The 25,161-nt window shown below is 41.5% G+C and overlaps 1 protein-coding gene across 1 annotated transcript in view; it reads left to right on the top strand.

Annotated features, from left to right (window-relative positions):
* Window positions 1-529: 529 nt before the first annotated feature.
* The window catches only part of LOC109888562 (C-Maf-inducing protein), a 41,349-nt gene continuing 16,717 nt past the window's right edge, over window positions 530-25,161 (top strand). The window contains exons 1-7 of the mRNA XM_031822696.1: window positions 530-1,534; window positions 22,030-22,155; window positions 22,246-22,296; window positions 22,877-23,038; window positions 23,352-23,393; window positions 24,141-24,203; window positions 25,006-25,086. Of these exons, the coding sequence (XP_031678556.1) occupies window positions 1,208-1,534; window positions 22,030-22,155; window positions 22,246-22,296; window positions 22,877-23,038; window positions 23,352-23,393; window positions 24,141-24,203; window positions 25,006-25,086 (852 nt within the window). The 5' untranslated portion in view covers window positions 530-1,207. The remainder of the gene's footprint in view (window positions 1,535-22,029; window positions 22,156-22,245; window positions 22,297-22,876; window positions 23,039-23,351; window positions 23,394-24,140; window positions 24,204-25,005; window positions 25,087-25,161) is intronic.

Genomic DNA, 25,161 nt, shown 5'->3' with positions numbered 1-25,161 from the left:
GACAACTGTTTTCTTAGATTTAATCTGGAAACATCAATACATACTGTCACTGTGGGTCAAGAATGGGACTGGGAGTCTCTGACCCATTGCTGGAACAGTTTTAATGGGTATGTGTTGTGCAGTCCCCCATCACAGACCGTGTGGATGCTAATCAATCAATTCTGGGAATGAAGTATCAACATTGAGCTCACAGTTAAAGGGAAACTGTCAGTGATTCATGTTTATTATAATGTGAATCAAAACGCTAAAGAATTTGCAATAAAACCGTTTTCGGTTTGTAATTGAAACAGTAGCCTACCGACAATTAGGCGGATATCCTCATATTAAATATTGCCATATGTTTCCCTCAGTATCCTATCGGGTCTTCTTATGATTCATAACGCCCGTGATTCCAGCAACATTTATTAAGTAGAATGATTGATTTCCGTGTCAAACGCAGTCTTCTATAACAAAAATAGAGACAACACTGCTAGACGAGAAAATTGACATGTAGGTCGTGCGCCCTCCATTTTTGTGTTGAGGAAACTGTACACCCTCCTATCACATAGTAGGCAGCAGACAGTGGAGCTAAAAGACGCACAGCGCATCCGCTTGCCTCCCCATTGACGTCACTTTGGTATCACATGAACGAGAAGGGACCAATCCAAGTGGCTCTATCGAAGTGCTTGGGTTCTTTCACGAAGATAGAAGAAAAAGACAGTAAAAAGGAACCATGCCAATGACCGTTTAAAGATCAAGAAACACGAAGAAACACGTCGCCTTTGGATTTGGGTGTTTTCTATCAAAGCTACGTGACTTGAATGAGTTCAATCTGTGGAAGATGTTATCTGGACCGGAGCTGGCAGAATGGACATGGCCCGAACATATTGAGTAGCTCGTTGGGGGTGCTAAACGCGAACAGGATAGACATTACAGTGGGAATGGTGTGGATATATGATTATTTGCCTATCCAATAACTGCTCTTTTACTTTTCCGTTCTGAAATACCCCCATCAAAGACTCTTTCATGGCTTTTCTATCAGTGGCTCCGCCGTGTCTGTTTTTCGCCCACAACACTCTTTTAACAATTGAGGTCGTATCGCGGTAGCTTTGCTCCCAAGGTTTTACAATCCAATCCAATCGGCTTTTCTTTTGAAATATATATATTTAAACTAATATTAGATAGGCCTACATTGTTACCTATAGGATATTTTTGCGACTAGTTGAATATGGATTTTAACAGCAGCGGCGGGGGTAACGAGCTACATAATAAACAATTCTATCAATCTGAGGAGAGCAAGCCTTTGCTGGGGGAGATGTCTGCGCCGACGCCACCGGAGGGGAATAATATTAAGTTAGGCGCCGGGCCGTGCAAGAGAACCCTTCTCCATTGCAGCAGCGGGATGCGATATAAACTACTACAGGAGGGGGACATCCAGGTGTGTGTGGTCAAACACCCTCGGACCTTCCTCAGCAAAATTCTAACCTCAAAATTCTTACGGAGATGGGAACCGCACCACCTCACCTTGACAGACTGCAGCCTGGCGTCTGCGACGGTGAGTTGCTACTGTTGTTGCAACATTGTGTGCACGTACAATGTTTATACCCCCCCCCCATGCTGTCTTTTTTTTAAATGTGGGTTTTGTTATCACTTGTAATAATCCGTTTAAACACGACGATTGACGCATTTTCTGTGATTAACAGCAGAAAATGTAGCCTATCAGTTTCCTTTGTTACCTTCCAAGTTCCATTTGCTCAGCTGATAATTAGATCGCAACATTGTTGTTTTATTTCCCCCTTCGGTGACACTATTGTCGCTACACCTACACACATCCTCTGACGACTGTGCAGTGGACTCCTATTTGCTACGCTTTTATTTTAGTTGGCTACGATTTTCATATCATTATAACATTTGATAATCTCTAGGACTATTGGTTCATCAAACATGTATGGCTGTTGATATGGTTTATCAGTCCTCGGCGGCCTAGGCCTACTGTTGTCCTGACGTTGGATACATAGGCACGGACTGACGTGTTATTTCTGTATTAAAGCATTGTTTTGTGGGCAGTGAGTGATGACATGCTCACAAATGTATTGGATGACATTTTCTGTAGTCTATGAAAGCTGAATTGGGCCTAATGTTAATCTCCCAACAGCTGCCTCCTATGGATTTGTATCACATTAAATACTGTTGGCCCAGGCCAGGGCAGGGATCAATTCAGTTTTTAATGAAGTGAATTCAAGAAGCAAACAATAGGCATTTATCATATTTAATTTCAATGCACTTCCTGAATTGATCCTAACTGTGATGTAAAATGTACTGTACTCATTGGACTCTGATCTGCTGTGTAAACCTTGTATGATGCCATAGCTCATAGATTAAAACTGTTTTCAACAGGAATGCCATACGAAATATGAGTTTTTAAACCGAACAAATAGTATTAATATTACTCTTCCTATAGTTACAAGTGCCTCATCTCTTAAAAAGGTTCACACCTTATTAAGAGACTTCCTGGTTAAATGCATCTAAAATGGTTGAAAAAAATATGATCATGATCATGATCACTGTTAGGCTATTATTATTGTTACTGTTGTTTACTGGTGGCAGTGGGACAGTTGTCATAAGGGTTAGGGCATTGTTTTATCAACAGGTTTTCTAAGAGGACATTGTTTTTTTTGTTTTACATTTTCACCCATTTGAACAATTTCACCCATGCTGCATGCAGTAAGCTAATAATGCCACATTTGATATTTTTCAGATTTTATTATGAAAAGACTTCATATAGTAAACAATGGTGGGGATATTTAATTCTGTATTTAATAAGTTACTTTAATAAGAATATGAACATACAGTGTGTTTTGAATGTATTACACTTATGCACAAGATATAATTTAATTGCAGTACAATTGGCAAGTCACCCATGGGGCTGTTCACAAATGTTTTGTCTTGGTAGACTGCATTACAATTTACGAAGACATACTGTCAAATCTATTCTTATAGCTCATCTTAACTTGTGGATAATCACACTAATGCCGCAGTGCTTCAATGAAAAGCACAGTACAGTTACAAGTGTCAAACACTCCCAGACAAGATGTCTTTGTCAGACATCATGACAAATTAGACAGTATTTTGTGGCTTGACCTAGTTGTTGATGAGTATAGACATATATATATATATATATATATATATCCCTAAAATATGGTAGACTACATAACTTTACAAAAAAGTTATGTCTTCCTTCACAGCTCATTCTATCAGATGTGAAGAGTAAGGTGCTGACTAACCACCTCACCCCATTATCAATAACATTCCCTCTCAGCAACAGGGTCACTAATAGGTGTCCAACAGGTGCTCAGTGTCTGGCGGAGCGTCACTAATGGAAGTGTAGTTGTCTGTGGCTAATGGTCTCTTTGGGCCACAGTCAGTGTCTTACTTTTAAATCTGTAATGTCTGTCTGTCTTTAGAAGTGAGCCATTACATGTATTGTTTGATGTGTCAATATAGTATTCATAATAAGGTACTGTTCTCAATAAATTGCACATTAAAGCCCCAAGGAAATTATTTCTCCCCCATACATTGTAATTCCACAGTTTGACTATATGTCAGACAAGTCAGGTCTATAACTAGTTCAATCGCAAATTATCGAGTGCAGAACTGTTGTTGTTCTGTACTAAAAACAACTTGAATTATGTTTCCTTTGTGTATTGGATCACCAAACTGTGACGGAAACTTGAGCCATGCCACACAAGTTCAGGTGCATTTTCTCCTATCAGACTTACTCCTTTCCTGTCATAATTTACATTAGGACAAAACCCCAAGCCATGTGGATGCTTCAGTTTCAACAAATGAGGTAGGCTACTGTATAAATAGATGAGGGCCTGATATGAGAAATGTGAATCATTCTTCTTCTTAAGCATAGGCCAGTCACTATTGAGAACCTGCATCATATTTGCGTAACACCAACCCATTACAAGAACTTCCTGTCACGCCTCCTTCACAAAGGCCTACAGATTAGCTTGCAGTTCTGATATCTCAAGGGTCCTATTATGTCTTGAAGCGAATACGAACAGACAGAAACTAAGAACATGAGGTTGAGCAGGGTTAGGCCATACTACTCCCCAAAGAGCTCAGATTAGACAGAGATACCTTACTATCAGCAAGCAACTGAAAACAAGATGAGGCAACTTTCTATCTACACTTTACATACAGGGGTTGCCTGGCCTTCTCTAGTCAATCATAGGCTCAGTCACTGGTATACTTTTATTTACAAAGCCATTTTGGGTTTACTACCTTTTTTTATTTGGGCATTTTTGTTGTTCAGAAATGTGGTGGGTACTCTTTGTTCACAGGACTTTATCCTGCTAACTGTTTCAAATGTCTGAACTGAATTTGGTAAAAGGGCTTTTATGTACTCTGCGCCATCGGCTTGGAAAGCCTTACAAAATACTTTTAAACTGGAATTGGTGATTTTTAAATCATTGATTAAGGATTTTGAGGCGGGATTCCCTGACCTGTCAATGTTTTATTTAATTTGTTGTTTTATGATCTTGTGAATTCAGTTTTTTTACTAGATTACCTGTAGTTGTTCATGTCTGTAATTGTGTATTGACTTGGTGCAGGCTATCTTGGTCAGGACGCTCTTGAAAAAGAGATTTCAAATCTCAATGAGCCCTTCCTGGTTAAATAAATAAAAAATACAATCTAAACATTGAAAGTCAGACTGAAAAACCAAACTATTTTTCACATCATACTTCATTATAGCTATTATTGTAGCGCAAAATGAAGTGAAGACATTTCTAATACGCAGTTGTGACACACACAGACGCCTCAGAGAACCTCTTGGCAGACAAATGTGTTCACATTCAAATACAGGATCATCCTCCTTTTGTTGGGATAATCACCCATTAAGAGAATATTTGAATTATTGTCTGGAATTAAGCTGTAGTACCCTGACATATGGTTTCTTATTATTAACCTAAATGTGACTTTCCCCTTTTCCAGAACATTCAGTAGAGGGAGAAATAAAGAGAACATGTGTGCAATAATGAAAGAAATGTCATTTTATCATAATTTTAGACATATAGACTCAGGCCTATTTGTCACCTACCCAGTAAATACGTTTTAGGCCTTATTATAAAAGTGTACAGTAGCCCGCTGTATGCCATAACTATGATGAGCAGTGGTTTTAGCTCTTGTGTGCATTTGACCAATGGGTGTTGTTAATCAGAAATCCCTTTAAATCAAATACAGATGTTACAGCAAATGTTATAGATTTTCTAACTGAAGTGGTACTAAACTACCATAAGTTTGCCACCTTTGTTGTAACCCAATCTGTACAGTAACAGTGGAACAGGTGCTATCAAGTATAAACATTTGTGTAGCCCAGTACTCAGACACGGTATACAGTACATGGGATCCTTGGCAGTTCAGGAGGGAGTAACAGAGTGGTGAAAGGAAGGGCAGTGAGCTGGTCATGTGGCATCAGAACTAGATTATCCCCCTCCCTTACATGGTTCATCATATGAGAACCTTTGGAACCTCTGCTGTGGCGAGGTCCTGGCTGGGCTCTATTTTGTCAGTGGCACAGTGTGATTGTCTCAGCTCTCACAGTGTGATTGTCTCAGCTCTCACAGTGTGATTGTCTCAGCTCTCACAGTGTGATTGTCTCAGCTCTCACAGTGTGATTGTCTCAGCTCTCACAGTGTGATTGTCTCAGCTCTCACAGTGTGATTGTCTCAGCTCTCACAGTGTGATTGTCTCAGCTCTCACAGTGCATTTCCCAAAGTAATACCTTTAATGTATTTTGTTTGTTTTGCCATGTTCATAGTGAAATCCCAGTACATTTAAAAAATATATATTTTGTCACACGAATGGGTGCAGTGAAATGTGTTGTTTTACAGGGTCAGCCATAGTAGTACAGTACCTCTGGAGCAAATTAGGTTTAAGTGCCTTGCTCAAGGGCACAGACAGATTTTTTCACCTTGTCGGCTCAGGTATTCAAAGTCCTTCACACTTACACTAGAGCTTGTTTATCAGACAGCAGCCTGGTTGGTAATTTACAACCTACTGGTTGGTTCCTTATTATGCAGTTACAGTAATAATAACCCGTTTTGTTACAACTTGCTGCACATAAAGCCGATTTACTGTATCATTCATTTTGACACATAGAAAACTGGCCATTTGCATGATATTTGGGAAGGCATGTTGGCACAATTGTATTGTTTATTTTTCATTATTGAATCTAAGCCAAGAGACATATTTCTGTGAGTTACATAATAGTATGTTCCATCATTGTATGATGAAATGCTTACACCCTATTTGCACTGTCTCCCATAATCCATTTCACTTTTATTTGACCATCTTTCACACTGGAAGCCTTCATGCCTGCCGGACCAGATGTGAATGCGTAAAGTACTCGGCTAGTATAACATTACAAAAACCAGTATAAAGTTTATCAAGCTATTGACAAAAAGAAAAACCACAGCTTGTCAAATGTGTGTTTTTGTTTGAAGAAAACGGGGTAATGGTTGCTATTACATGCACGTCCACTGCAGTCTGTCTCTTATTAGATCAAGCCATATTGTGCAGGTCACAATCACTATATGGAGTTGTCCACATACACCAGTCAGAATCCCCCAATGCGTCATGGCTTGACTTGATTAACCTCAGGTCCACTAGGTCATGCCTGATTAATAATCCTCCATACCTCACCTTCTGCAAACTGATGCTGTGTTACAAAGTAGCCTAATGTACCTTTCAAACCACTGTGTTCTCTGTTTCTCTAATCACTCATAGTTTCAGGCTGCCATTGAAGTCTCATTAATTGGATATCCTTCATACAAGCTGTCCAGAGGCAACTGCCATCTACTGGTCTCTGATGTTCATAACATGTGCAAATGAGAAAATGGTGGAGAGTACTTGGCTAGCAATACCCATAATGCCTATACAATGGAAGGAGAGATTTGATGCTGCATTTTGTGAATAGCTGTTTTCATATTTTATTTGCATCGGTATGTAGAAGCGCCTGGCAGTATTTGTGTACCTTCTATACATTCAAATTAATTTACAATGAATGCTTTTTACCATCTTTTTTTGGTGTGATACATTTTTGCTGCCAAAATACATTCAGCCTCAAATTTAGTTGATATAAACATCCTATAAAGAGACATGGGGTATAATTGAATAAGGTGAGCACAGTGTTGGTAAATTAATTGTGTTCATTACTAGAGCTAAATAATGAATCATTGAACACTGACCACTGAAACCTGCTATGATTGTTAGACTATATCATGAGCAAGATCAACATTGATTGTCTTCATCGTTCATATGATCAGTTTGCCAGTGCACCTGAATACAGAGATGCTTTCCACCTGGTTCTCCCTGGAAACAACAAAAACATGTCTCCATTTCACCTCCTTGTTTCCATGGCAACATAGCTGTGTTGGTGAGAAGAGCTGTACTCCACTTCTCCTCAAGGAAGAAAAGCTGAATAAAAACAGACAAAATTAGATGAAGAAAGACCATAAGCAAAAGTGAAGAAAACAACATGAGGGATGAAGATAGATTGATGCAAGTTACCACAGCAAGCTCTTGTGCAGGATATTGCATCTTTGACAATTTATGGTAGTTCCCAGTGAGCAAAATTGGTTGAAAGACTGCTTTTCAACGTCTTGTGCTCTAGGGGATTCAATTAACCCTATCTGTTTGCTCCTGTAATATATAGACTTTTTCATTTGAATTTCTCAGAGATGCAAGGTTCCACTTCTCAAGTGACTTTAGTTTTTTGTCTTGCGTTGCTATTTGTGTGCATGCATGCATATGTGGTGCATTTGTGCATGCACCTGTGTCCAGATACATGCACAATAAGTTAAATAAAAAATGGTATTGGACAGTGCCTTAAGTATTCATACCCCAACTTTTCCCACATTTTGTTGTTACAGCCTGAATTTAAATTGAGATTTTTTTAGGCCACTGGCCTAAACACAATGTTAAAGTCAAATTATATTGAAATTTTTACAAATGAAAGTTAATGTCTTGAGTAAGTATTCAACTCCTTTGTTATGGCTAGCCTAAATGAGTTCAGGAGTAAAAATGTGTCACGTAAATTTCATGGACACACTGTATGCAATAATAGTTAACATGATTTTTGAATGACTTCATTCACCCCACACAATTACCTGCAAGGTCCCTCAGTCGAGCAGTACATTTCAACCACAAAGACCAGGGATGTTTTACAATGCCTCGCAAAGAAGGGCACATTTGGTTGATGGCTAAAAAAAAATTTTTAAAGACATTGAATTTCCCTTTGAGCAATGTGTATTAATTACACTTTGGATGGTGTATCGATACACCCAGTCACTACAAAGATATAGGCATCCTTCCAAACGCCGTTGACGGGGAGGAAGGAAACGGCTCAGGGATTTACGAGATAGAAAACTGATCAACAACATTGTAGTTACTCTACAATACAAACTTAATTGACAGGGTGAAAAGCTTGTACAGAATACAAATATTCCAAGACATGCATCCCGTTTGCAACAAGGCACTAAAGTAATACTGCAAAAAATGTGACAAAGTAATTGTACTTTTTGTCTTAAATACAAAGTGTTATGTTTGGGGTAAATCCAATACAACACATTACTGAGTACCACTCCAATTTGTCAAGGATAGTGGTGGCTGCATCATGTTATGGGTATGCTTGTAATCATTAAAGACTGTGGAATATTTCAGGATTTAAAAAAAAGCTGAATGGAGCTAAGCACAGGCAAAATCCTAGAGGAAAACCTGGTTCTGTCTGCCTTCCACCAGACACTGGTAGATTAATTTACCTTTTAGCAGGATAATAACCTAAAACAATAAGGCCAAACCTACACTGGAGTTAGTTTTGACTTAAATCTGCATTAAAATCTCTGGCAAGACTTGGAAATGGTTGTCTAGCAATGATCACCAAATAATTTGACAGAGTTTGAAGAATTTTGAAAAGAATAATGGGAAAATCTTATACCATCCCAGTGTGCAAAGCTCTTAGGGACTTACCCAGAAAGACTCACAGCTGTAATCGCTGCCAAAGGGCTTTGAATACCTGTAAATTAGGTATTTTCATTTTCAATAAATTTGCTGAAATGTCTAAACACATGTTTTCACTTTCATTGTGGGGTATTGTGTGTGCTTAGACAGGTGAGGGAGAACATCTATTTAATCCATTTTGAATTCGAGCTGTAATATAAAATGTGGAATAAGCCGAGGAGTATGAATACTCTCTGAAGGCACTGTAAAATGTATTTTGTTCTTAGACAAAAAAATCTATTTTTGATATAGGGATGGTGTAATGCAAATCACTCCTGATTTCACAATATGGCTACGGCAGGTCAAACAACAGCATCCTCCCGGATACTCTAGACCCACTCCAATTCGCATACTGCCTCAACAGATCCACAGATGACGCAATCTCTATTGCACTCCACACTGCACTTTCCCACCTGGACAAAAGGAACACCTATGTGAGAATGCTGTTCATTGACTACAGCTCAGCATTCAACATCATAGTGCCCTCAAAGCTCATCACTAAGCTAAGGACCCTGGGACTAAATACTTCCCTCTGGAACTGGATCCTGGACTTCCTTATGGGCTGACCCCAGGTGGTTAAGGTAGGCAACAACACGTCTGCCGTGCTGATCCTCAACACTGGGGCCCCTCCTGTACTCCCTGTTCACCCACGACTGCGTGGCCAAACATGACTCCAACACCATCATTAAGTTTGCTGACAACAACAGTGGTAGGCCTGATCCCCGACAACGATGAGACCAGCCTATAAGGAGGTCAGAGAACTGGCAGTGTGGTGCCAGGACAACCACCTCTCCCTCAATGTGAGCAAGACAAAGGATCTGATCGTGGACTACAGGAAACAGGGCTGTAGGGGAGCGGGTTGAGAGTTTCAAGTTCCTTGGTGTCCACATCACCAACGATCTATCATGTTCCAAACACACCAAGACAGTCGAATAGAGGGCACAACACAGCCTTTTCCCCCTCGGGAGACGGAAAGATTTGGCATGGGTCCCCAGATCCTCAAAAAGTTCTACAGCTGCATCATCGAGAGCATCCTGACCGGTTTCATTACCGCTTGGTATGGCAACTGCAGGGTATCTGACCGTAAGGCGCTACAGAGAGTGGTGCGTACGGCCCAGTACATCACTGGGGCCAAGCTTCCTGCAATCCAGGATCAATATAATAGGTGGTGTCAGAGGAAAGCCCATAAAATTGTCAGACTCCAGTCACCCTAGTCATGGACTGTTCTCTCTGCTACAACACGGCAAGCAGTACCGGAGTGCCAAGTCTAGGACCAAAAGGCTCCTTAACAGCTTCTACCCCCAAGCCATAAGACTGCTGAACAACTAATCAAATGGCCACTGGACTATTACATTAACCTCCCCCCTCCATTTGTTTTGTACACTGCTGCTACTCACTGTTTTATTATCTATGCATAGTCACTTCACCCCTACCTACATGGACAAATTACCTCTAACCTGTACCCCCACACACTGACTCGGTACCCCTTGTATATAGCCTCGTTGTTACATTTTATTATTTTTTACTTTATTTGGTAAATATTTTCTTAACTCTTCTTGAACTGCACTGTTGGTTAAGGGCTTGTAAGTAAGCATTTCACGTTAAGGTCTACACCTTGTATTCGGCGCATGTGACAATTTGATTTGATCTCTATCTCAGAGCGAGGGAGACGTTGAACCGCCAGTTTGCTCTATCAACCAGGGAGGGAGATTTAAATAAAGGAATTGCCTGTTTGTTCTTTTGCAGGGGGAGGGAGACACATGGAGCAACTGCTTGTTTGTTCTATCACACAGGGGAGTGGGAGAGATGCAAATAAAGGAACAACCTGTTGGCTTGACTGAGGGCGACATTAAATAAGGAACTGTGTTTGAATTTACAAGGAAAAACGTCACAAATAAAGAGATGGCTCCGGTGTGTTAATGCAAAGGGAGGGTATCAGAAGTAAAAGGAAGAGCCTGTTGGTTTGACTGATGGGAGGGTGTCACACAAAACAGAACAGCTCTGGTCTCCTATATTGTAGAGAGATGAAGACACAGCACAGCCTGTTGACTTTTTGGGCCATGTGACCATAAACAGTCAGTCATGCAGCTGAAAAACGTCTATTACCAGTAGTTTATTGCTTTCTGTGTATACCATTTACTTTACCAGTATCAATTCCCAAATATCCAAGGATAGATGTCTAAGTCTAACTGTAAATCCATTTGAATCAAATCACTTTTTGACAACACTTTTTTTTTTTTACCATACAACCTTCCATACATATGTGCCCATTGTAGCTCAGAAAGTGGATCTGAATGGTAAAACATTCAAGAGATAAAGGTGCTCAAAGTTAACCTATTTTGCAAACCCCATCAGACCATAAGACATGTCTTAATCACTGGAAAATATATCATTTTAAAAGCTTAAACTAGGGATGGGCATGGTTATTCAAATAACCCGAACGGATGGTAGTATTCGATTACTTGGAAGCGTATTCATTTCCGAGAAGAAAAATAATAATAAAGCTTTGTCAAAGTAAATGATCTATGTAACGTTGCTACATAGACTACAAGGATAGACCATTACATTCTACATTTTTATAAAACAAGTTATGAGCTACCCATACAAAAAGACGCACTACTAGTCTATACACGTTACACACACACATTGTTTATTGTCCGTCAATCAAAGCTGCTCAACTGTCCCAGGCTCCATTTCTAGTCAACGCAAAATAATGAAAATTACGGAATTAAATTGGCTAAATTAGGAGTATGTTACAATGATCGACGAACAGGTACTATAGGCTGTTTCATATGAATGGAGTTGTTGTAGACATACAGGGAGCGCAGCAAAATAGACAGTGCCTTAATACTTTTAGCTAGCTTCTTTACAACAAATTGATGCAGTCAAGACAGGCACGACCAGATGTTGCAGCCATATGCTATTTATCATACCAAGTTTGTCTATCGCTCTCTCGCTCCTTTCCACACGGACTGTCACACACACTGGTCGCTGCGCCTCCCTCGCCCGCACCCTCGCTCTTGAGTCTCGTGAGTAAAGGCGTCTGCTTACTTCAGTTCGGCGGGCGGCGAACCGAAGGAGTGTGCTCGCAAACTCCCAAAATAGCTTTTTGTTAGGAAAAAGTATTGACAAAGGCGGCAATAGTGCTGTATCCAGTATACACTTCCTCAAAATAGTCCGAATTAATCTAAGAAATCTAAGAACTCTAGAAATCTTTCATGTTTATTAGTCGCGCAATTTTACATCTAAGATGTTTAGTGCAATATTTTCATTTAAAATATTTTGCATGAATAGGAGTTCTCGTTGAATGACAACAGATTTGATTGAAGAATCTCTACTGTTGACCAAACACCGACGAAGGGGCGTCGACTCCAGCGACCTCAAGAAAAAAAAGGTGTGTCCGAACAGCCGGATGTCCAAAACTTCACAAAAGTTGTCATAATATATGCACGAACTCTTCCGAACTGTTTCGGCTGGGAGACTCCATTTGAAGTAAAAAAAAAACGTGTTTTCTACTATTTAAGACAGTTAAAAAAAAAAGTGTAGCCTTTATTTAACTTGTCATGTCAGAACAAATTCTTATTTACAATGACCGACACATGTTTTTGTTAGCTCGGATTTCGGTTGCTGGCACAATGCTCTAACCACGAGGCTACCTGCCGCCCCAACGACCTGGATACCTAAATAAATATCATGTTATTATTAAAAATAGTGAAACTATTTCAAATGCCCATTCTATTACAAACAGGGTTGTGAAATGTATTTAATTTTGTATAACATTTTTTAAATAAAAATATTTTTTTAACCTTTTAATGTCTAAGATCAAAAAATGCATACATTTTTTTTTTTGTGTATATACAAAAGTATGTGGACACCCCTTCAAATTAGCAACGGGTGTGGCTGAAATAGCAGAATCCACTGACAGGTGTATTAAATCAAGCACACACCCATGCAATCTCCATAGATAAACATTGGTAGTAGAATGTCCTGTACTGAAGAGCTTAGTGACTTTCAATGTGGTAACGTCATTTTTTAAATATATTTTTATTTCACCTTTATTTAACCAGGTAGGCAAGTTGAGAACAAGTTCTCATTTACAATTGCGACATGGCCAAGATAAAGCAAAGCAGTTCGACACAGAGTTACACATGGAGTAAAACAAACATACAGTATAAACAAGTCTATATACTATGTGAGCAAATGAGGTGAGATAAGGGAGGTAAAGGTAAAAAAAGGCCATGGTGGCAAAGTAAATACAATATAGCAAGTAAAACACTGGAATGGTAGATTTGCAGTGGAAGAATGTGCAAAGTAGAAATAAAAATAATGGGATAGGATGCCACCTTTCCAACAAGTCAGTTAATCAAATTTCTGCCCTGCTAGAGCTGCCCCGGTCAACTGTAAGTGCTGTTATTGTGAAGAGGAAACTTCTAGGAGCAACAACAGCTCAGCCACAAAGTGATTGGCCACACAAGCTCACAGAATGCGACCACCGAGTGCTGTAGCGCGTCCTCGGTTGCCACACTCACTACCAAGTTCAAAACTGTCTCTGGAAGCAACGTCAGCACAAGAACTGTTCGTCCGGAGCTTCATGAAATAGGTTTCCATAGCCGAGCAGGGCACGCAAACCTAAGATCACCATGCGCAATGCCAAGCGTTGGCTGAAGTGGTGTAAAGCTCCCTGTCATTGGACTCTGGAGCAGTGGAAACACGTTCCCTGGAGTTTATTTTATTTCATCTTCATTTAACCAGGTAGGTCAGTTGAGAACAAGTTCTCATTTACAACTGCGACCTGGCCAAGGTAAAGCAAAGCAGTGCGACACAAACAACACAGAGTTACACTTGGGATAAACAAACACAGTCAATAACACAATAGAAAATATACAGTTGAAGTAGGAAGTTTACACGTTAGCCAAATACATTTAAACTCAGTTTTTCACAATTCCTGACATTTAATCAGAGTAAAAATTCCCTGTCTTAGGTCTGTTAGATCACCACTTTATTTTAAGAATGTGAAGTGTCAGAATAATAGTAGAAGGAATGATATATTTCAGCTTTTATTTCTTTCATCACATTTTCAGTGGGTCCGAAGTTTACATACACTCAATTAGTATTTGGTAGCATTGCCTATAAATTGTTTAACTTGGGTCAAACGTTTCTGGCTCTCACAGCTCCTCTGTCTTCCACTCGTTACCTGTATTAATGGAACCTGTTTGAACTTGTTATCAGTATAAAAGACACCTGTCCACAACCTCAAACAGTCACACTCCAAACTCCACTATGGCCAAGACCAAAGAGCTGTCAAAGGACACCAGAAACAAAATTGTAGACCTGCACCAGGCTGGGAAGACTGAATCTGCAATAGGTAAGCAGCTTGGTTTGAAGAAATCAACTGTGGGAGCAATTATTAGGAAATGGAAGACATACAAGACCACTGATAATCTCCCTCGATCTGGGGCTCCACGCAAGATCTCACCCCGTGGGGTCAAACTGATCACAAGAACGGTGAGCAAAAATCCCAGAACCACACGGGGGGACCTAGTGAATGACCTGCAGAGAGCTGGGACCAAAGTAACAAAGCCTACCATCAGTAACACACTACGCCGCCAGGGACTCAAATCCTGCAGTGCCAGACGTGTCGCCCTGCTTAAGCCAGTACATGTCCAGGCCCGTCTGAAGTTTGCTAGAGAGAATTTGGATGATCCAGAAGAAGATTGGGAGAATGTCATATGGTCAGATGAAACCAAAATATAACTCTTCGGTAAAAACTCAACTCGTTGTGTTTGGAGGACAAAGAATGCTGAGTTGCATCCAAAGAACACCATACCTACTGTGAAGCATGGGGATGGAAACATCATGTTTTGGGGCTGTTTTTCTGAAAAGGGACCAGGACGACTGATCCGTGTAAAGGAAAGAACGAATGGGGCCATGTATCGTGAGATTTTGAGTGAAAACCTCCTTCCATCAGCAAGGGCATTGAAGATGAAACGTGGCTGGGTCTTTCAGCATGACAATGATCCCAAACACACTGCCCGGGCAAGGAAGGAGTGGCTTCGTAAGAAGCATTTCAAGGTCCTGGATTGGCCTAGCCAGTCTCCAGATCTTTAACCCCATAGAACATCTTTGGAGAGAGTTGAAAGTCCATGTTGCCCAGCAACAGCCCCAAAACATCACTGCTCTAGAGGATATCTGCATGGTGGAATGGGCCAAAATACCAGCAACAGTGTGTGAAAACCTTGTGAAGACTTACAGAAAACGTTTGACCTCTGTCATGGCCAACAAAGGGTATATAACAAAGTATTGAGAAACTTTTGTTATTGACCAAATACTTGTTTTCCACAATAATTTGCAAATAAATTCATAAAAAATCCTACAATGTGATTTTCTTTTTTTTTTTTTTTTCTAATCTTGTCTGTCATAGGTACACTTCAACTATGATGAAAATTACATGCCTCTCATCTTTTTAAGTGGGAGAATTTGCACAATTGGTGGCTGACTAAATACTTTTTGGGCCTACTGTATATGGGGCTTTGGTGACAAAACGGATGACACTGTGATAGACTGCATCCAGTTTGGTGAGTAGAGTGTTGGAGGCTATTTTGTAAATGACATCGCCGAAGTCAAGGATCGGTAGGATAGTCAGTTTTACAAGGGTATGTTTAGCATCATGAGTGAAGGAGGCTTTGTTGCAAAATAGGAAGCCAATAGTATATTTCATTTTTGATTGGAGATGCTTAATGTGATTCTGGAAGGAGAGTTTACAGTCTAACCAGACACCTAGGTATTTGTAGTTGTCCTCATATTCTAAGTCAGGACCGTCCAGAGTAGTGATGCTAGTCGGGCAGGCGGTTGCGTGCAGCGATCGGTTGAAGAGCATGCATTTAGTTTTACTAGCATTTAAGAGCAGTTGGAGGCCACGGAATTAGTGTTGTACGGCATTGAAGCTCATCTGGAGGTTGGTTAACACAGTGTCCAAAGATGTGCCAGAAGTATACAGAATGGTGTCGTCTGCGTAGAGGTGGCAAGAGCAACCTCATTGATGTATGCAGAGAAAAGAGTCGGCCTGAGAATTGAACCCTGAGGCACCCCCATAGAAGCTGCCAGAGGTCTGGACAACAGGCCCTCCGATTTGACATGCTGAACTCTATCTGAGAAGTAGTTGGTGAACCAGGCAAGGCAGTCATTTGAGAAACCAAGGCTGTTGAGTCTGCCAATAAGAATGTGGTGATTGACAGAGTCAAAAGCCTTGGCCAGGTCGATGAAGCCGGTTGCCCAGTACTGTCTTTTATCGATGGTGGTTATGGTATCGTTCATGAGCATGGCTGAGGTGCACCCATGACAAGCTCGGAAATCAGATTGCATAGTGGAGAGTGTACGGTGGGATTCGAAATGGTTGGGGATCTGTTTTGTTAACTTGGCTTTCAAAGACTTTAGACCCAAACTGTTCCAGACCTATATCTATTCTACCCTGCCTTTCTAGAGGGGGATGACCAGTGAAGCTTTCAAATCTTTAGGGATTTCAGACGATACGAAAGAGAGGTTGAACAGGTTAGTAATAAGGGTTGCAACAATTGCAGCAGATAATTTTTGAAAGAAAGGTCCAGATTGTCTAGCCCAGCTGATTTGTTGGGTTCCAGATTTTGCAGCTCTTTCAGAACATCAGCTATTTGGGTGAAGGAGAAGTGGGAGAGGCTTGGGCAAGTTGCTGTGGGGGGTGCAGAGCTGTTGACCGGTGTAGGGGTAGCCAGGTGGAAGGCATGGCCAGCTGTAGAGAAATGCTTATTGAAATTCTCGATTATCATAGATTTATTGGTGTGTTTCCTAGCCTTAGTGCAGTGGGCAGCTGGGAGGAGGTGCTCTTATTCTCCATGGATTTTACAGTGTCCCAGAACTTTTTGGAGTTTGTGCTATATGATGCAAATTTCTGTGAAAAAGCTAGCCTTTGCTTTCCTAACTGACAGTGTATATTGGTTCTCAACTTCGCGGGGGCTATTCGGTGCTAATGCAGTACACCACAGGATGTTTTTGTGCTGGTCAAGGGCAGTCAGGTCTGGAGTGAACCAAGGGCTATGTCTGTTCTTAGTTCTAGATTTTTTGAATGGCGCATGCTTATTTAAGATGGTGAGGAAAACACTTTTTAAAGAATAACCAGGCATCCTCTACTGACGGAATGGTCGATATAGGTCGATTTAGAAAGGCCTGCTCGCTGAAGTGTTTTAGGGAGCGTTTGACAGTGATGAGGGGTGGTCGTTTGACCGCAGACCCATATTGGATGCAGGCAATAAGGCAGTGATCGCTGAGATCCTGGTTGAAGACTGCGGAGGTGTATTTAGAGGGCAGGATGGTCACGATGATATATATGAGGGTACCCGTGTTTACGGATTTAGGATTGTACCTGGCAGGTTCCTTGATAATTTGTGTGAGAGATTGAGGGCATCTAACTTTGATTGTATGACAACCGGGGTGTTAAGCATATCCCAGTTTAGATCACCAAACAGTACGAACTCTGAAGATAAATGGGGGGCAATTAATTCACATATGGTGTCCAGGGCACAGCTGGGGGCTGAGGGGGTCTATAACAAGTGCCAACAGTGAGAGACTTATTTCTGGAAAGGTGGATTTGTAAATGTAGAAGCTCAAACTGTTTGGGCACAGACCTGGGTAGCATGCAGTAGATTGCAACTCCACCCCCTTTGGCAGTTCTATCTTGACAGAAAATGTTGTAGTTGGGGATGGAAATTTCAGATTTTTTTGTGGCCTTCCTAAGCCAGGATTCAGACACGCCTAGGACATCAGGGTTGGCGGAGTGTGCTAAAGCAGTGAATAAAACAAACTTAGGGAGGAGGCTTCTGATGTTAACATGCATGAAACCATTGCTTTTACAGTTACAGAAGTCAACAAATGATAGCGCCTAGGGAATAGGAGTGGATCTGGGGGCTACAGGGCCTGGGTTAACCTCTACATCACCAGATGAACAGAGGAGTAGGATAAGAGTGCAGCTAAAGGCTATAAGAACTGGTTGTCAACTGCATTGGGAACAGAGAGTAAAAGGAGCAGATTTCTGGGCGTGGTAGAATAGATTCAGGGCACAATGTATGGGTATGGTAGGATGTGAGTACAGTGGAGGTAAACCTATGCGTTGAGTGAAGATAAGAGAGGTTTAGTCTCTTGAGGAACCAGTTAAGCCAGGTGAGGTCTCTGCATGTGTGTGGGGTGGGACAAAAGAGATCTCTAATGCATGTTGAGCAGGACTGAGGGCTCTACAGTGAAATTAAACAATAAGAACTAGCCAAGACAGCAGTAGACAAGGCATATTGACATTAGAGAGAGGCAATAAGTAATCACAGGTGTTGTTCAGGAGAGCTAAGACAACAACGGGTAAATGGCGATAAATGGGCAAAGCGGGTCAGTTATGTACATACAGGACTTGAGTTCGAGGCTGGGGCAGACATGTAACCAAAATGAAGTACCGTGTTATTGAAACCGTCCAGGGGGCATCAGCTGTGTAGCCGAGTGATCATTGGGTCAAAAGAGCAGCAATAGGTGAGTCAGGGTGCCGTTCGGTAGTCACTATTACGCTAGGTGAGCAGGGGACACAGCGTTCAGAAAGCTAGTGGGCTGGGGCTAGCAGATGGTTCTTCGGTGACATCGTAACAGAATAGCCTGTTGACACCAAATCGTGTGATCACGTCGGCAGTCCAGTCGTAATGAATCACGCTTCACCATCTGGCAGTCTGATGGACGAATCTGGGTTTGGCGGATGCCAGGAGAAAGTTACGTGCTCCAATGCATAGTGCCAACTGTAAAGTCTGGTGGAGGTGGAATAATGGTCTGGGGCTGTTTTTTCATGGTTCAGGATCTTTAGTTGCAGTGAAGGGAAATCTTTAAACTGCAGCATACAATAACATTCTAGACTATTCTGTGCTTCCAACAGTTTGGGGAAGACCCTTTCCTGTATCAGCATGACAATGCACCCGTGCACAAAGCAAGGTCCATACAGAAATGGTTTGTCGAGATCGGTCTGGAATAACTTGACTGGCCTGCACAGAGCCCTGACCTCAACCCCAACAAACACTTTTGGGATGAATTGTGATGCAGACTGCGAGCCAGGCCTAATCGCCCAACATCCGTGCCTGACCTCACTAATGCCTTTGTGGCTGAATGGAAGCAAGTCCCCTCAGCAGCGTTCCAACAGTCTTGAAGGAGTTCCCACATATTCTGAGCACTTGTTTGCTGCTTTTCCTTCACTCTGCGGTCCGACTCATCCCAAACCATTTCAAATTGCTTGAGGTCGGGGGATTGTGGAGGCCAGGTCATCTGACGCAGCACTCCATTACTCTCCTTCTTGGTAAAATAGCCCTTACACAGCCTAGATGTGTGTTGGGTCATTGTCCTGTTGAGAAACAAATGATAGTCTCACTAAGCCCAACCCTGATGGGATGGAGTATTGCTGTGGTAGCCATGCTGGTTAAGTTTGCCTTGAATTCTAAATAAATCACAGACCGTGTCACTAGCAAAGCATCCCCACACCATAACACTTCCTCCTCCATACTTTACGGTGGGAAATACACATGTGGAGATCATCCGTTCACCCACACCGCATCTCACAAAGACACAGAGGTTGGAGCCAAAAATGTCACATTTTGACTCCAGACCAAAGGACAAATTTCCACAAGTTTAATATCCATTGATCGTGTTTCTTGGCCAAAGGAAGAATCTGTTCTTATTGGTGTCCTTTAGTAGTGGTTTCTTTGCAGCAATTTGACCATGAAAGCCTGATTCACTCACTCCTCTGAACAGTTGATGTTCAGATGTGTCTGTTACTTGAGCTTTGAAGCATTTATTTGGGCTGCAATTTCTGTAGATGGTAACTAATGAATTTGTCCTCTGCAGCAGCGATAACTATGGGTCTTCCTTTCCTGTGGCGGTCCTCATGAGAGCCAGTTTCATCATAGTGCTTGATGGTTTTTGCGGCTGCACTTGAAGAAACTTTCAAAGTTCTTCAAATTCTCCGTATTGACTGACCTTCATGTCTGAAAGTAATGATGGACTGTTGTTTCTCTTTGCTTATTTGAGCTGTTCTAATTCCACAAATTAACAAGGTATACCTGTTAATTGAAATGCATTCCAGGTGACCCCCTCATTAAGCTGGTTGAGAGAGTGTGCAAAGCTGTCATCAAGGCAAAGGGTGGCTATTTGAAGAATCTCAAATATAAAATATATTTTGATTTGATAACACTGTTTTGGTTATGACATGATTTCATGTGTTATTTCATAGTTTTGATGTCTTCACTATTATTCTACAATGTAGAAAATAGTAAAAAATTAAGAAAAACCCTTGAAAGTGTAGGCTTGTCTGAACCTTTGACTGTTACTATATAGATAGAAAGATTTGTGTATATGTTCTAGCTTAGACCCTACTTTAGAGACACAACATGGTTTTAAATACAGGGTGGGTGTCATTTTTTGTCTAGTAAATGTACATCAGAGAATGTTGACTTGAATGGGAATATCTCTTTTAAATTATGCTTTCAATCTTCCATAGGAAACCCATTGAAATCACAGAAATATATATATAATAGAATAGTCATGACCACTTTTAAGTTGACATTCAGCAGTGGGTGGACCGTGGGCCATATTTGTAGTAGTAATTAGAAGTAAAAATTTAAAATAAATTTCAATAGTGTACCTGTACCAACTAAATTGCAGTGTTTTTTTAGTGATCGGTCCATTTCTTTGTTTGACTGAAATGACACCCACCCTGTATTCAAGAGCATGTTGTGTCTCAACCGATGGTGGGCACAACACAAAAACCTCAGATGATGGAAATTAGGATTTAAGCTACAACATATATGTGAAAATATGAAATAAATCAGAGTTGACGTGTTTTTAGATAATTGACGTTAAATGTTAAAACACTTATTTTTTTTAAACGTTTGAACATAAAAATATGCCCCCACCCCCATCAAAGTTGCCCATCCCTGTGCTCTATGGACAGCTATGTTGGGTGTCGTCAGCAATGCCTCTTCTAATTATTTCCATCACTGGGCAAATTTCAGGTCTGCTGAGCGCAAACTTGAATGTTGTGAAAATTCTGTGCAACTTCCGACGCACGTTTACTGTGAACACTGAGGCTGTACCTGCTTTAAGTTAGTTTTAACAGTGGTCAAGTAGGCTTCTGGGGCTATTTGATCATAATGTAGTCCTAACAGAGTAGCCTACCATCAAAAACAATGAAGAAAATGCATCCAATAACATTTTAACATGGCAATAGCTGTTCTATTGTTCAGCCTGTGTGTTGTGTTCGATGTAGGATTACATTCCAATAGACTTTTTTGAAAAAAACATGCAGGGCTGGACATTAACCTGTTCATCCACTTGTCCTTCAGACAAGGTGACTAAAAATGTTGTTGTGGTGTTTGATGCAAAAAAAACAGTTTGAATGCATCATTATTACATTACCATTATGGCTATTGGCTACTTAGCTTATTCAAGCCTGTCTCAAAACCCAACTGCCCCTTACATTAAAAAAAGCTCTTTACCTGACTCGCTTTTCAAAGATAGAATCCTACGTGCGTTCTGCCCACAACAAAATCTCTTACATAATTTGTTTTACATATTAAGCCTTGCATAGTAGTTTGTTTTGTTTTGGTATGTTGCATTGAAAATGGCTAATATTGTGTTGATTCGATCACAATTCCCACAGTAAAGAGAAAGGTTGATAGTGTTAAGAGTGGAAACCTCAATAAAGTTGAGTGACGCTCAATCTCGTGCTTCTCTGCCCGCTCTGATATTTCTTCTGTGCGCAGCTTTGAGGAAACATTGGTCATCAGTACAGTGATCATTATGACTTCCCAATGAGAAATTGTTTGGAACACTGTGATAGCCTGTCTGTTGGCCTTGTATTTGTCTATACAAATGTGCAGCCTGCGTGTGTAGCATGTACGAATGAGTGGTTGACATTATTTCTCTCATGGTCTCTAGCCCACGGGGTACATGGAGGCTGCCCTGTCCTACAGTACCATAGAGGACCTGCAGCTGCTCTCCTGGGATAATGCCCCCAAATATTGTGTGCAGCTCAGCTTCCCCGGGGGCACCGTCTTCCTGCAGGTATGCCCTGTACCCTCTCTCCCTCTTCATGTAACATGACATGCATGTGTGCTTTCGATCTGTTACCTGATGTTCTGTGTGCCCTAACAGGCAGCCAACAGCTATCTTCGGGACCAGTGGTTTCATTCCCTGCAGTGGAAGGTAGGATTACTATGATGAAGTATTCATTGGTTTGTGTTCATGGGGGTTCAACAAGACTCACAGTACTTTGCACCGAGATTTTATTTGTAGGCTACACAGAGAGCTGCATGGGCAGGGCACGTGGGAAGGGGTCCCACTGGAGGTCGGAGGCTCCCCAAATAGCATATGATAGGAAAATGTGTAGAATTAAAGCAAATCTGCTTTACAATTCCAAAATGTTCTCATAACTTCTTGGCTAAATGTGTAGAATAGCAGGAAACTTGCCTTAAAACTGAAACATTTTTCTCTTGGCCTCATTACAAAATGTGTAGAATAGCATTATAAAACTGCACAAATGTTTTGAAAGTTACTTTTTATTTAAATATTATTAATTCAAATAATTGTTTTCTTATTTGGGGCACCCTCGGAGGTCGATGCCCATGGGCCTCTGATGCATTCGTCCTGTAATGCATGCATTTCCCTCATGTATCTTTGCATTGGTTTGATAAGCCTATAAAGCAACATATTGTGTCCCAAAGGCTTGAAGCCTATTGTAGTTAATCTGTATGTGGTTATGCGTGTGCCTCTATTTTCTAACCAGAAAAAGATCTATAAGTACCGTAAGGTTCTGAACAACCCGAGTCGCTGGGAGGTGGTTCTGAAGGAGATCAGATCACTGGTGGACATGGCCTTGACCTCTCCCCTGCAGGACGAGTCCATTCACCAGGCCCCGCTGCAAATCATCTCCACCCTGCTGGCCGAGGTATGCCCATCTGCTGGCCTCGCACGCCCGCAGTCATCACACACACACACACACACACACACACACACACACACACACACACACACACACACACACACACACACACACACACACACACACACACACACTACAATACACACACTACAATACACACACCTGCTGCTGGGAGCTCAGCTCAAAACACACAGATGCCTGCTGTTTGGCAGAGTCAGAACTGTTCTTCAGTTTGGGAGTGGCTCTATTCAATTTGTTTGTCTGCTTTCGCTCTCTGATCATACCTGTCCCACTTCTGTTGTCCCCTCTGCCTCCCCAGAACACCAACCTCAGCTCTCAGGACCATGAGAACATCATTGTGGTGAGTTTAAAGGGGAATGGAAGCACTAGCTTCTAGAACGCCAGCTTCCTGTAACTGTAAATAGCCATGCTTTCTTTGTTCATATTATTACGTCAATGACTGGACAGAAACAATTTTGTAGTTTAGCAATGGCGAAGTTTAGTGAAAGTGATCTGTTCGACAGGTAAAACCTGGTCAAACTGCTGAGACTGCACATTTTTTTGCCTATTATTGCAGCTCAGAAGGCGTGTCGAGCAGGTTAGCAATAGGCCCCTGGATAGCAGCTTTGATGATGGACAGCTACTCCTTAGCAGCGGCACCCACTGGTGTTCGTGTGGATGCTAGTCAGATTATGCCCACTTACTATTGTTACAGTGTAATGGTGTATTCATCTGGATGTGTTTGTGTCCATACCCCCATGGACCCTGGCCACTTGAATCATAGGATGATTGCATTATTAAACTGTTGCAGCACACGCGATACAGTTAAATCTACACTTGTTGCATACGAACAGCTGCTCACCTTATTTACCTGTCTTGAGGCGAATTGAGAGCTAAGATAATACAGCCCTAGAGGATAATAGAGACAGCTGTGTACTTTTAAGTTGACTTCTGCAGTAACTCTTGGGAATTATACTAGGATAGCAGAGTTTATTGGCCCATGACAGGTTGCTGGCAAGGGGCCATTGTAAATACAAGATAGCATGGCTGGGGAAATTGTGAAGTTGTATTGATCAGTCCTGTCTCTGGTATCTCTGTGTGTCCCTAGGCCATTGCTCCTCTCCTGGAAAAGAACCACCCACCACCGGACCTGTGTGAGTTCTTCTGCAAGGTAAAGATGGGGCCCAAACATTTCACCTCAACCTGTTGTCAAAATCATAACTGTCTTGGCCCTTAGTTAGTGCTAGTGGTAATCTCACTATTCAGCTTGAAATGCCTCCACCCGCCCCATACAATTGCTAGCTTTTCGGGGGCGTAGCTGGCTGAAGGGCCCTACACCCTATGCAAACAGAGCGACGGAGCGTAGTTTGCATGAAGTGTGTAGAGGCCTTTAGGCATTGTCAAGAGGGCGGTCTTGTGTGTTTTTGCGAGACAGAGGATCCGAGATCTAGGCCCGGTAGGACTTGAGGAATCAAACACACTGACGTCCCTCACCCTAGGGCCATTGTTGGAGCAGAGGATTTAAACTCTTTACAACCATGGCTATCATTAACAGCACAGTTAGTTTTTCCGGGCCTAGTTAATAGAACATTTAGACGGCTGAGATGGAAACTGCGTTTCGGTACAATTTTATAAATGCCGACAGATCATTTGTTAGTTTGATATGGTGTGATCTTTTTATGCCAGTAAAATCAATTACCCGAGAAATGGCGGTCGAAACGCCTTTATGTGCAAATATTGATATAATAACCATCATATCGAAGTAAAATTGGAGTCACGCGATGACATGGAATGTGTGGTCCTCCCAGTACGACTTGGGAAACCATGCAGTTTATTAGGTTTTAGATTAAAACTTATGATGGGAAAATGTGCATATTTTTGTTTATGTGGATTTTAGAATATTGACATGAGAATTTGTCGCAAATTGGATGGACATCTAGCTACTGTTAAATGGTGTTTGTGTGTTTGTGCAGCACTGTCGGGAGCGTCCGCGGTCGATGGTTGTGATTGAAGTGTTCACCCCTGTGGTCCAGAGAATCCTTAAACACAACATGGTGAGCTGAGTTTTCCATCTTATTTCCTGTCAAGGGTCACGCTCAGTTTGTTTATGTCTGTTTTCTTCTGTGGTC

This window comes from Oncorhynchus kisutch, linkage group LG4 (assembly GCF_002021735.2).
Source record: "Oncorhynchus kisutch isolate 150728-3 linkage group LG4, Okis_V2, whole genome shotgun sequence".
NCBI classification, from domain to species: Eukaryota; Metazoa; Chordata; class Actinopteri; order Salmoniformes; family Salmonidae; genus Oncorhynchus; species Oncorhynchus kisutch.
This window is presented reverse-complemented; position numbering and strand designations above follow the sequence as displayed.